General features: G+C 34.5%; 1 protein-coding gene across 6 annotated transcripts in view; it reads left to right on the forward strand.

The window, feature by feature from the left end:
- NPNT (nephronectin) overlaps positions 1-9,213 on the forward strand; it is a 69,566-nt gene extending 60,353 nt beyond the window's left edge. For 4 of the 6 annotated variants that reach the window (XM_032224561.1, XM_032224563.1, XM_032224562.1 and 1 more), the window contains 4 exons: positions 2,062-2,157; positions 3,054-3,152; positions 5,007-5,263; positions 8,214-9,212. In XM_032224561.1, coding sequence (XP_032080452.1) covers positions 2,062-2,157; positions 3,054-3,152; positions 5,007-5,263; positions 8,214-8,309 — 548 coding nt within the window. In that variant the 3' untranslated portion in view covers positions 8,310-9,212. Of the gene's footprint in view, positions 1-2,061; positions 2,158-3,053; positions 3,153-5,006; positions 5,264-8,213 lie in introns of all 6 variants that reach the window. The other 2 variants (XM_032224560.1, XM_032224564.1) reach the window with 1 other exon arrangement.
- The last annotated feature ends 4,979 nt before the right edge of the window (positions 9,214-14,192 follow it).

Consider the following 14,192-nt stretch of genomic DNA (forward strand, 5'->3'; position numbering starts at 1 on the left):
AGCTCATTCAATTCAGTTTTTTATGGGCTTTAAAATGAGGTGTCGCGGAAGTTGTAAACTGCTGTCTATCTTGCTGTGACCCCCTAGGAAAAGGTTATGCCCCGCCCTGTATATGTATATGTATATGTATGTATGTATATATATATTCATTATCCCTCCTTTATTTGACTATATCCTGCCTCGTATCATTTCCCCCCCCCCCTAGTAATCAAGACTTAACTAAATCTAACTTAATTCTTTTATTATTATTAACCTTTAGATATAATCCAAAAGGGTTTCTAATCTTCCTTTCATGGGTGCCATTCAATATTCATATCCAGTTATTACTTATCATAACACTACACGTTGTATACATTATTATCATTATCAATTATTTATTTAACTATATCTATTATCACTAAATTTCACTAGGTTTAGCTAGTTTTAAATTATACTCTTCCATCTATCAACCAGTATCTTTCCAATAACAAAACCATGTCATCTCTTTTGCCATTTGTGGCATCAGTCCTCTGATCATCTCCTTAATCAGCTTTGTATGGACTCCTCTTAGCAACTCTTTGCTTATAAGATCTCTCATATAATTTCGATGCCCCTCTTCTGTTCCTTAATCTGCTTATCTTTGATTGTCGGTGGTGTTATCAAAACTATTGCTATAAGGTTTGTCTCTTTAAGTCCATAAATTCTTTTATTTTTTCCTCTTCTGTATCATTCCATCTGGGGTAAGTTTCCCCTCCATTTAATTCCTCTTTCAGTATTCCACTCTTTCCATTTTCAGAAACAAACCAATCACCATAAGTATCAGCAATTTTAATTTCTTTATATTCATTTTCCTCTTAGATTTTCTGGATTTTGACCGCCACTTTTTCCATTTGATGAACATCTTCAACTTCTCCATCATATTTTACTGTTAGATGCACTAAGTAATCCAACTTCTTCTCTATCCTCTTATTTGTATTTGATAATTTCTGTATTTCTGAGAATATCTTTTGCAGATTTAAAACTTCTTTCTGATGCTGAAATTGCACCATATTTCCAGCTGACAAACTGCTACTGTAGCTTAGAAGGTTTTAGCAGAATTAAGCATCACAATAACATTTCACCCCTCTCTGGCCAAGAATCTACTTCTAAAGGAACAGTCTGTGTGCCTTTCTTCTTCTTCTTATCACTCTATAAACAAGCTGTGAGTCCTTGAAGTGCCAAGCCAGGATAATCAGTGAAAAAAGTGTTTCATTTCCAATACACAAACAGCCTAGCTTCCGAGAGCAGCGTTATAATGTTAGAATGTTACCACTTCTTTGTTTATTTTTGTATCTCTTTGTATTTCAAGTTTTTTAAAAAAGGTCCGATTCTTAAATGAGTTAGAAAAACACCCACAGTAATGAAGGAGGAAAGTTTAAATCCATATATTATGGAGAATAGTCAAAGAAAAAAAAATAGAAGAAGGAAACTTAATCCATTCATTTAAAAAGGCTTGCATAAATTCCATCCATAAAGATAGCATTTAAAAAGTAAGATAACCCACTGTTCAAAACCAGTCCAAATTTAATTCTGCCGCTTATTTCTTCTGTTCTCCAATTTAAATTAGTTTTAAGGTTTTTTTTGTAGGCAGTCACTTTTAAAACAGTAAAAATTCCTCACCAGCTGAAAACACTTTCTCTTTCCGTATCCTTCCGTTTTGGAGCCACCCCGACCTCATCAGCCATTTGGCTGTATTTTTTGTCACGGCTTGAAGAGCTTCTCTTGGATCAATCAGAGACTTTGCGATGCCTCTGTGATCAGCAAGATGTATTCTTCCTGTTCACCATCTCTACGGGACGGTTTAGGTCTGTTTAGACCACCCAGAGACAAAAGTGTCGACTGCAATCTCAGAGCATTGAGATCGCACGCCATGTCGTCGCGACTTCAACTGCTCCCCCCTTGTGTTTCTTACAAGCTCACCCAAATGGCTTTTGCAGTGAAGCTTAACAATAGGCTGGTAGGTAATCTATGTAATAATCTGCAGTTGACTTCCTTGTCTATTTTATGGTTTCTTTTTAACGGCTTGATGGTTTCCTCTTCCAGTTCCCCGCCAGCCTGGAGTGAGCAATCATCTCTTAGAAACGTTTGAAATTGAACAAGGGATAAGTGCCAATGAAGATGAAGCAAATGATGATCCAGGTAAGCATTTTGTCACTTTGGATCTAGCTAGCATTCTAGAAAGCGCTGTTAAGGCGGAAGCATTTCTGTTTGTTATGTAGCACATTCCTAAGAATATGTGTTCCACCGAGCATATGTGTACTTTAATACTTATGGGTACAAACCAGTTGTGCTTGCAGTATAAAATGAGAACTCTACTTACTGAAAGCCATTCCTTGAATTCTGAAAGTATATATCAAGTAAATATATAGTATATATTATAAGACAGGCTAATTATTGATATTTTATTCAGGTATTTTTAATGATTTGTGTGTTTTATCTATTATAAGTATATACAGTATATAGTAAATATAAAGCATATATTCTTCCCCAAATTCCTCAAAATATTGATTTTTTCCACAATAACCATTTTTCTTCAGGTATTGATTAGATTTGAAACCACTACTTAAATTGCAGTGCCCCACTTCAATTGCGAGAATTCGTGATTTTAAAATCCAGAACACTTCCTCTTTGTGCACAAAATGTGGGTGGGATGGATATTTGTGGTATGACAGAATGAAAGTCATAGGATAACTCTAATGAAATCTACACAACTTTATAATTTGCCCCAATATGGCAAATTTTAACTAAAGTGGGTAACCCATACTTTTCTAAAAGTAGAAATAAAGAGAAGAGCACAGCAAGAAAATGGCTTAGAATTCCATCAACTAATGGATTAATAAAAGCTTCTCCTTTTTGCAAATGTGATAGATATATTCTTTACATTATTTGTGTGAACAGTGACTCCACGTAATAACCTCACACTTAGCTTAGCCTCTACCAGTCTAGTACCTTCAAAGTATTGGAATGAAAGCATGTTTACAGAGGAGTGAGTTAACCTGCCTAAAGTCTGAAGGCCTTTTTCTTGATCTCTGTAGGTCTTCTGATTCATAGTTGCAACTTTGATGGTGGTTTGTGTCGATGGATCAAGGAAAGAAATGATGATTTACACTGGGAACCTGTTAAAGACTCCTCAGGTATTGCTTGATTTCCTTCCATTTAAGATAGTGTTATATGATAGGCAAAGAATCAGAAATAAGAAAAAAAAATCTTGGCATATAGTTTCTGGCAATTGATTTTTTTGGCATTGAGGAGTGTTTCTGTTAGAATGTAAAGTTTTATTTTAGCTTTCCTGTGTATGTAAATGTTCAAGGGCCATTTTCTTTGGACTGTTCCCTGAATGGAAAAAAAATGAAAAGCAGTGTGTGAATGACAGGGTAATATGCCTCTTAAGGAAATTTTCTTGCATATTCATTCATATTTTTGATTCTAAATCATATTAACATTTACTTCTTTTCTTTGTAATTGATAATGTTTGATGAGAGCTGTATAACTAAATCTAAATACTGTATGTATGGCCTATTATGAAGCTGAAGCTTGGGAAAACTACTTACTAATAATTTGTGATTCTCAATACAGATTTATATAATTAGTTGCATTGAGACATCTCAAATCACTTGAAAGGGGGTCAGAAAAAAATCTCTTTGGGCATCACAACTAAATTATATAGCCACACTACAAGTACAGTAAGAACAGTATATGTGGAAGGCTAGCTAAGATGTTATGCCTTTTAATATTATGCCTTTGTTTTGTTAGTATCACATTTGTATAAAAGTATACACTCTTTAGAGAACTTTTCAAACTTGAAATATTAAAAATAAATTCAAAATATATATGCATTTATTATATTGATGGCATGTTTATGTGGCATGGCAACTTTAATAGACTTTTGAATTCTCAAAAGACATCGGTGAAATAAATTACTACCTTTTTGACTCATTCCAGTCTTCCAGTTCTCCTCTCACAATTGATAGGTTTTGCACAACATATTATTTATCATGGCATGAAGATGTGCATGGATGAGTAATTAATGGCAAATGTTAGGTATATTTCTAGAATTATGGCTCTAGACACTATGCTTACAGGAAGTGGGATGAAGTTTTCATAAATAGACAAGTTATCTGAAATCTATGGATACAAACCTGCATGCATCCAAAAGATCCGTGCAGGTTTGTATATATACAAAAAAGGGGAATTGTCCCAGCAATAAACATTTTAAGATTACAGTTTCAAATGCAAAGATCTTATCTTCCCTCTTAAAATAAATGGTGTATGAAAATTCTAAAGTAAACAATGGAAGTTCACTGAATGAATGCAGATTTATTAATACTTTGGTATCATTTCTTTAGTTGCAGCCCTAGTTTTGTTTGGGAAATATGAACCCCAAAGGGTCCTTCCATCAATGGGAAATCATAGGATCAGATATAAGTAAAGAATTTTGATGAGAAAAGATTTTTTTTTTTGCAAAAAATGTTTCTCAAGACCCAACATTTAGTTATTACAGCTTGGAATTTTTTTAAAGTGTTTATCATTTACCAATTATCTGAATTGGATAAAATATCTTCTGCAACATTATAGAAAAATGTAGATGATAGCACTCATATACATAGTATGTTATTCTACTTATGCTTTCTCAGATCTGAGTCAATTTTTCTATTATTTTTAACTAAATTTTATATCCATCCATCCATCCATCCATCCATCCATCCATCCATCCATCCATCCATCCATCTATCTATCTATCTATCTATCTATCTATCTATGTTTCTATCTATCTATCTAGCCTTTAGGGTAGACCATATCCTGGAAATATATAAATAATTTAAAATCAATCAATTCAGTGCTACATTCACATTACTTACAGTGTTACAGCTGGGTGGTCAGTATTAGCCTTTTCTGGCAGCCACAAATTTAATTTCTTATTATCATGTTCCTTTTTTCAAGGGCATGTTGAAATAGTTTGTTTTCTCCTCCCACTTTGTTTTAAACAGGTGGACAATACTTATCTATTTCTCAACCCAAAGGGAAGGCAGGTCGATTTGCCCGCTTGGTTCTCCCACTTGGCCATTTAGCTCGCTCCGAAGATCTGTGTTTATCCTTTAGGCATAAAGTGTCTGGATTACACTCCGGTTTGCTTCAAGTCTTTCTAAGAAAGACTGGTATTCATGGGCCAGCAATTTGGGGAAGGAACAGAGGTCACGGTTGGAGTCAGACGCATATAACATTGAAAGGACCTGGCATCAAAAGCGTGAGTACAATTCTGGGATCTAAGGAGAGGGAGGGGGGGAGGGAGGGGGGAGGGAGAGAGAGCACACAATATTATTTATATTTAATATATTCAATAGAGTTACATTTCCTTCTGTTAATCTATATATGAGTTACAATTTCTTCAGTGGAATGTCTTGATTGCTTAATGTTAATTATCAAAATAGTATCTGCATTGCATCTTTTTCTATGAACCATGATAAAAATTAAATCATCTTAATTATTATGCTTTTTAATAAGTAAAAATCTTCCCCGCTGTTACCAGTATTGGATTAAATTCCCTGTTGAATTCTTAAGGGTTGAGCTTGAAACATATAAAGCATATCTTCTTCCCCATATTCCTCAAAATATTGATTTTTCCACAATAACCATTTTTCTTTGGTATTGATTAGATTTGAAAGCATTACTTAAATTGCAGTTCCCTACTTCAATCTCAAGATTTCATGATTATAAAATTTACAACACTTTTTCTTTGTGCGCAAAATTTGGGTGGCATGGTTATTTGTGGTATGATAGAAGAAAGATTAATGTGGATTTTAAAAATAATTATGTTAGATGTGCCCTATTGAGAAAATTGAAGAGATAAAATTTCAGGTTGTGCCTAAAACACTTCTGTGGCTCTCAGAATAAGAAGCATTTGATAGACAAGAAAGAATAAACAGATATAAATGGCTAACTTATCGTGAAATATTAGAAATTTGTCAAGGAGAGTACAAAATAAAATCAAAAGAGCAATTGATGACAGAGAGACAGTTGCAGTGGTGGGTTGCCAATTTTTTTACTACTGGTTCCGGTGGGGGGCACGCTCACGGGTGACATTTCTGCACATGTGCAGAAGTGTCCGGGTGGGTGGGCGGAGCTTCCTGCTGCTGTTACTACCGGTTTGGCCGATTTGGGCCAAACCGGGAACAACCCACCTCTGGACATTGCCAATGGTTTTCTTATTTACAGTTGGTAGAAATAGTTAAATTAGACAAAAAGGAGTTCATTATTTTGAATATTGTAAGACAGAGTTTGAAATGGAATTGTGTACAAAAGATGAACCTGGAATTTTAAAATGTATACACTTCAATTGAAATTTTAAACAAAGCAAGTGAAAGAATGACAAAAGAATGACGTTTACAGGGAGTTAAACTTTTGAGAGTAATTAATATATATATATATGGAACAATGGGTTAAATAAGTGGTTGAAAGGATTGAAATATAATTACATTATATTATAATCTTAAAGAGAATTTTTACAAAATTACGTACTGCTGGTATATGATAACAGAAAAATTGTCTAAAATGTGTGAAAGCATTTCAAATACATGTTGGAAATAGGAACAGCAAAGACGTTTTATCGTATTTGGTGGACATGTAAAAAAAACCCTACAATATTGTGGATTCAAGTATATAGACTGATTTAGAAGATTTTAAAGATGAATATACAATTGAGAGCAAAGGTCCATTGGGACCAATGGACCAACATTTGGAAAAATTAAGGGAACCTTACATATGATAACCACAGCAAAATTACTGCACAAAATTACTTTATGGAAAGATTGGTGGGTTGTTTTCTAAGGTTGTCCTTTAACTCTCTTTCAAGTAAAATCCCATGTTGATCTCCATGAAGAAATGAAGAAATCAGTGCAAAATTATTTTCAATCTATCAGCCAAAAAAATTGCAAACAACTTGTAGTTTTTATTATTCAATAATGATATCGACCTATAGTTTCCTCTTAAAGGCAAATTTTGTCCCTCTGATGTTAGAATGATGTTAATGTTTTATTGGCCTCTTTCCAATTCTCTGGCATCTTCCCTCTCTATAAGATTAATCATGTTTCGTAAAGGTTGTAAAAGTTCATCCTCAAATCATTTATAAGAAGAACTTGATCATTCATCTGGTCCAGGCACCTTTCCTAGTTTAATCTTTTTATAGCTTTAGAAACCTCCCTTACTGTTATAAATCCATTCATAATCTGTGATTAACTTAGAGCTAAACCTGAACAAATGTACATCATAAGTAAATGCCAATCATAGTACCATGTTTCCCCAAAACTAAGACAGGGTCTTATTTTCTTTTGACCCCCGAAATAAGCACTTGGCCTTATTTTCAGGGAGATCTTATTATTTCTGAGGTGCAGGAGGCGGTGAACATGGTCACCTCATGGCTGCTGCTGTTTTGCAATATTTACGGGGTAGGGCTTATTTTCAGGGAGGGCTTATTTTAGCACATGCACTCAGAAGACCAATTAGGCATATTATCCAGGGAGGTCTTATTTTTATGGAAACAGGATATTCCTATTCAAAAATATTCCATATTTCTCTGAACATCCTAGATCATATAATAAACAAAAGGTTAGGGTATATATATAAACTGAAAGTTGCCAAGTTCACACATTACACTTATCTAAAATGCAGTGTTACTTAGTATAATGTGTGATCATAATTGTTGTGTTTCATAAATCATGGTTCATAGTTTGGTGTTATGTATAGCTAAAGCCATTGTTACTGGTTCATCGACAAATGCGCGCTCGACAAAAGTGCGTTGACAAAACCGCAACGAGAAAAGAGTGAGGTCTAAATTGCACCCACAGAAGCACGCCGATAAATGTGCGCCGACGAAAGCGTGCCATCAAGAAACAACACGAAAACAACGTAATAACCCTAACCATAAACCTAACCCTAACCCTAACCCTAAACCTAACCCTAAACCTAACCCTAACTCTAACCCTTACCTTAACCTTAATCGCGCTTTCGTCGGCGCGCATTTAGCGGCGCACTTCTGTGGGCGCGATTTTGTCTTCGCTCTTTTCTTGTCACGGTTTTGTTGTCTCGCTTTTGTCGGGCGCGCATTTGATGAGTCACAATTGTTACTTATTAAGTAAGCAACAGGTTAGTGATATATGAACCCAATCAATCTCATATGTCTTTTTTATTTCCTCTCTCAGGTTATTTTTAAAGGAGAAAAAGGAAAAGGAAGAACTGGGGAAATTGGTTTGGATGATATAAGTTTGAGGAAAGGCCGATGTTCTCAGGACCATTAGTGGTACAGATGGGTGACAAGAACAGACTTTTGTTGTCCATAGATATTATTTGAGACACGTGGATGATCGATAACTTCTCCTTTGTCTTTGTGAAATCACGGTGGATCTCCATATAAATAATTCAAATTTCCTGTAATAGCAAGGAAAGCTTAAACAGAAGAAGCCATTAACATTGGTTAACATTGTCTGTGCTTTAGGAGGTTCTGATTGGAGGATATACACGTCCTTTATGAAGAAAAACTGCCTAAATGTCCTTAAAAAGAGTCAACATCTGAATCCATGTCTTCTTGTGTTTTCCATTGGCTGATTATGGCTCCTTTTGTGTCACAAGTTGAAGATACACCCATTATTATTGTACTGCATCAATTTTAAAGTAGAGTGTTTTGTGTGTCTCTCTGTGTATAAATAACATTTATCCCATTATCTTATTGCAAAAGGCAGTTAAAGAGTAGCACTGCAATTCTTAATATAGGTAGTGCTGTGTTCTGTATAAATATGTATTATTATTGTTAATGTATTTATATATGTTGTATATTTGCAAACTCTAGATGTAAGAGGAAATAACATTTGCACACATTATAGTTAAACTAGCAAAAGAAGTTGGTAGTTCAATAGCAAGTTCTTTTTAAAATATCTAAGACCCAGTAATTTTCCTTGCCTTTCTAAACCCCATCTGCAGAATATTTTACACAATTGCAAAAATGAGTATAATGTGAGTATTACCAGATTCAGGAGAATTAGACTTCAACAATCCTTTTCTGAAAAGAAAAGCATTCATGACTGGTATCAGCAGCACAACTTGGCATTGATGGATTTTTATTTTTTTAATATACTAGCTGATAACCCAGCGTAGCCCGAGTATATATTTATCCCAATCCTGTATTAGAGTGAGCCTCCTTGTGGAGTACTACGAAGCCGTTACCATGGAAACTCCACTGTGCTGTAGAGTAGAAGCCATTTTAAGGCACAACAGGTTATATCTTAACAGAACTTGAATCCAAAAGGCACCGTATCACTGTCAAAAGTACTGTGACTTGACACTATAGATATAATTCAGTCCTTTTCATTTCAGCAGCCCAGTCATTCCAGAGTTATGCTGGAACACACGCATACAGATTTCGAGGCGTGTTAGGGACCCTAACCCTACCGTATTTGTTCCCAGAAAGCCATCTGTGTTTGGTTGAAATTGTTCGAGGTGTCCAAGAATTATGCTGGAACATACACAGCCATATTTATATATGATCATTTATATATGATCATATATATATTTTTCCAAGGAAAGTTTGTATGATAGGAGTTTTTCCTCTCTTATTCAGACACTAATAAGAAACAAAATAGGTTTTGGGATGCATAAGCAAAGAAATGCACAACAACTAGTCATGTATTAACCAGAATTAAATAGGTAGTCCTCAACCAACGGGTACATTTAATGACCATTCAAAGTTACAACAGCATTAAAAGATGTGACTTTGGCCATTTTTCATACTCACAACCGTTGCAGCATCCCCGATGAAAATTCAGATGCTTGGCCACTGACTCATATTTATGACGGTTGCAGTGTCACCTTTTCCAGTCTCCTTCCAAGCAAAGTCAAAGGGAAAGCCAGATTCACTTAACCATTGCGTTACTAACTTAATAACTGAAGTGATTCACTTAACAATTGTGTCAAGAAAAGACGTAAAATGGGGCAAAATTCACTTAACATGTGTTTCACTTAGCAACAGTAGCTTTGGGCTCAATTGTGATCGTAAGTCGAGGACTGCCTGTACATTATTGCATAAATTATATCTACACTCTCCTCTTTTCAGATGGTGTTGTCTTTATTTCTGGACAGATGATATAACCCACATAATAAGGAAGAAAAACTGTTTCCTGAACATAGCAGGAGGCTTGCAAAATGGTTCCGTTTCAGATTGATCAAAACTCCGTCTTGCCCAGTATAGCATAGAGAAAAACACTCAACAAAAATGCAGCAGAATGAGGTAGAAAATCCAAAGAGAGTTTGCAGTGGCTTAGAATTTGGATCTTTTAATTCTTATTTGCAAAAATTTAAAACGTCTCCCCTTGCATTCAGATTACAATCACATGGTTGGCATGTTAATCTTCCCAAGAAGCTACCTAGGTATGGGGACTGCCATGGAAAATTGTCTTGTTGCCTCAAAATGAGTATATCTTCAGCTGTTCACAGTGTGGCTTGATAGAAACAAAACAGGTGGCCAACCTATCACTTTTTATAAGTCCAAAATAATTTAGCTCAATTTCTCAACTTACTCCATATCTGAAATTGCTTCTTAACTCACATTTGGTTTCTTCCTGTATTTCTCACAATACTCCAGGGGTCAACAATATGGTGCTCCTAAAAACTGTTCAACCACCCCTCTCACCCAATTAATTATATATATTTATTTCTAAAACATATTCAAGGATCAAAGTCTCATTAGTTCACAGGGGCATTCTTGGGTAAGATTGCAGGATATCTAAGTGTTAAAGACATTACAATTTTTCAGCTATTAAAAGTTTGCAACATTCAGACTAAACCATTTATAGATATGATAATTTTTGACAGAAATATTGCTTTTTAAGGCATAGTACTTTGAAAAGAAACACTGTAAAAGTAAATTGATGATCTTTAATACATTCCATTACAACCGTTGGCATAGCTGAGCAGGTTTTCTTTCCTAATTGTAATTGCAATTTCCCTGATTAGTCAAGACAATGTTTTAGCAGAAGTATCTTAGACGGGGTGTGTCAAATCCACGGCCCACAGGCCGGATGCACCATGCGCTGGCCACACCCACCCCAGTTTAGCGAAGGAGGAAAATGTGATATGTCACGTGATGACGTGCCGTTACAAGTTTTTCCCTGTCTTAGACCTACTCTAACTATTGGCAAAATGTTTCTTCTAATCGTATGGCTTTCCAAAATACGGCATGTAGAATGTCAATATGACAATTACATTTCTCTGATCAAAATAATGCTATCAGAAAAAACTAAGACCCTAAATGTATTTTTTCAGTTGGACAAATAAAGAATTTTTCTTTTAAACCTTTAAAAAAAGTAAAGTTGTTAGGTTTCAATATTATAATATTATAAGACCAGCAAGCGTAAACCTCTAAAAATAATAAATGAACCCCGTACAGATCTGTATAATGATTTCTTTGGAGTTAGAGTTGTAATAGTAATATAGTAATATTGCAATCAAGTTTAATTCATGAGGGCATGGTAGCCTAGAGGTGGAGCTCTCGCCTCACAATCTGAAGGCTGTGAGTTTGAACTTAAGTAGCGGCAGAGATTTTCTCTCTCTGGGCGCAATGCATAATTGTCTGCTGTGAACTCCATGTAGGCATCAGGAAAGGCATCTGGCCAGTAAATGCTTGAACTCTGTTTAGTCGTTCCTACTCTACTCAATGCAAGAGATTAAAGGGTCATTAAAAGAAAAAAATCAATTTAAATTTATATATCAAATGAAACAATAACAAAAGCTACATGTTTATAAACAGAAATAAGTCTTTAAAGTCCTTCGACATGTACAGCTCAATAGAAGCCCTAGAGGCCACAGATTTATTGCTACTCACTACAGTGCAGAGGAGATGGACTTGCAACTCTGAATCAAACTAGCGGTAGTCAGTGTCAGTGGATTTGCATAGCGGATCAACTATCATTCTAGAAAAGTAAGAGTTTTGTCCTCTTTCACAGAGTTGAAACCTGCAGTCCACAAAATATATTATGGGGAATTCAGAATATTCAAAAACTTAACATTTTTGACATGATAATTGTAATGGAGTAAACCAAGCATTTTGTAGAGTAAATAGATTTAGAATGCAAGCTACAGGAGAACAGCCCTGTCCAAAATCCTCTTAAGTGAATTGGTTTTATTAAAAGCAATGGAAAAAGAAATCTTCACTTGACAACTGGATATACAATGAGGAACTGCTTCACATTTGGCCAAATACTTCTACATTATTTCTGAATTATGCTGGCAGTATTAAATAATACACTCTTTAAATAATGCCTTGATCGTGCTATATGAAAACTATATGAATTTTTATATTTTCTAAAGCTATGCATATAAATTATTTAATTAAATAAGAATGTATACTTTTTTTATTAATATCTTCCCTGACTTTCCAATGAATCTACTCAATCTTAATTCCACTTAATGGGCTTCTATAGAAGTGAATAAGATATAAGCTAGGAATGTCATGCTTGTGTTGTAATATGTAGGCAATTTAAGATGAAGGTGTCATGATTCAGCCCAGATACACCTCATCTACATTAGGCTCCTTTTTTAATAGGCAAATTTGTTAACTATTTTCTAGATGGGAACAATTCCCCAATAAAGATACTACTTCTAATAGCAATGAACTGAAAGAGATTGGCTTCTGAAAAGTAAAATGTAACTCATAGAAGCATGAATTGCTTCCATATTTGGTTGTCCCGCTTCTAGAATCATAGCAAAATAGGAACTCATAAATCTCAAATGAGTCACATGAGCACCATATGCAAAGATAACTAATGGACTTCATGTTTGGAGAAATGCCCTTCCCTTTGAATGATCAAACCCAATGTGAAGAGCAGATGCTAAAGTCACATGCATATATTTGGTTCAGTGTCTGTTGAGTTGTCAAAAGATTTTCTGTTGAGAATTATTTTCTGAAAACTCCTTGTGACAGGTTAACGCATCAAAGCCATTTCTAAAATTATTTGTTATGCTTCAAATTCATAAAAGCAGCAATCATGGATTTTCATGTAAGCTATTATTCCTAAGTATATTTGTGGAGGTAAATAAATAAATAAGTATAATACATATGTATTTAAGGAACACAGTGTTGTGTCACACAATATTTATGATAATTTATATAGACCTACCTGACTCACCATATACGCGTGGTCTAAGAAAGTATGTTACATGCAGCAGATGGATCTTTAAATCATCATTTATGAAGGTGAGAAAATGCTCCAAAGCAATAAATTGAGCTATACATAAAAGATGCACATCTGAATCTTTCATCTATATTTAATTGGCATATATTCTTTTTTTTTTTTATAAATGTTAGTATTTAAACATGCCTAAAGTCCATGATTAATTAATGGCACCTAGGCACATCTATATAATAACTTATCTATCATTTCTTATTTTGATTACTGTCTTCATAACTGTCAAAATAGTTTTCTGATATTCACAACCTATTAAAATGATATGGTATCCTTGTTTAATCTAATTATGTCCTATTCAGTTGTTCGTGACACATTCATAAACCATGAACTGGCACAGGAATTTTATACAAAACAATATACTAAGAATTTCTCCCTATATGCAAACACAATCTATATGTGGATAGGTATTAAGTATGTCTGGATTATATATGAGTATTAAAAATGGAATCAGTTCAAAGAATATGCAATATCCATGCACATAGCAACACATTCTATCTTAACTTTAGGCTAGCCAATACATGGAAATTAATATCAATGTCCTGATGTTCTTATTTCCTTTATTGGTGGGAATAAGGCTCTAACATAACATAGTTTCATTTGTTTTATATGTTGGGTTGAAGGATGAAGGATACAACCAAAAGATACCATAAAATCAATAGTATTTCTTAAATTATACTTCTTGATTAAGTTTTGTCTTGCAGTAATGGGAGGTTAGTTCTTCAATTGCTCATCCAGTTTTTAAGCCTTTTGAATTAAAATTCATTTATTTCTATCACAGACTATTTTCTTCTTCCTCAACTATTGTTTGAAGAGTTACTGTAAGGGTTGCAGGGCCAGTTGCTTGATTTTCCTTTGATCTTTGCCCAAAATGATGAAGATGATGTGGTACTTGTTACTGTGCTTTGGAATGAAGATGATAGTAGAAGAAGAATAATGGAACGTGGG

This window comes from Thamnophis elegans, chromosome 9 (genome assembly GCF_009769535.1).
Source record: "Thamnophis elegans isolate rThaEle1 chromosome 9, rThaEle1.pri, whole genome shotgun sequence".
NCBI classification, from domain to species: Eukaryota; Metazoa; Chordata; class Lepidosauria; order Squamata; family Colubridae; genus Thamnophis; species Thamnophis elegans.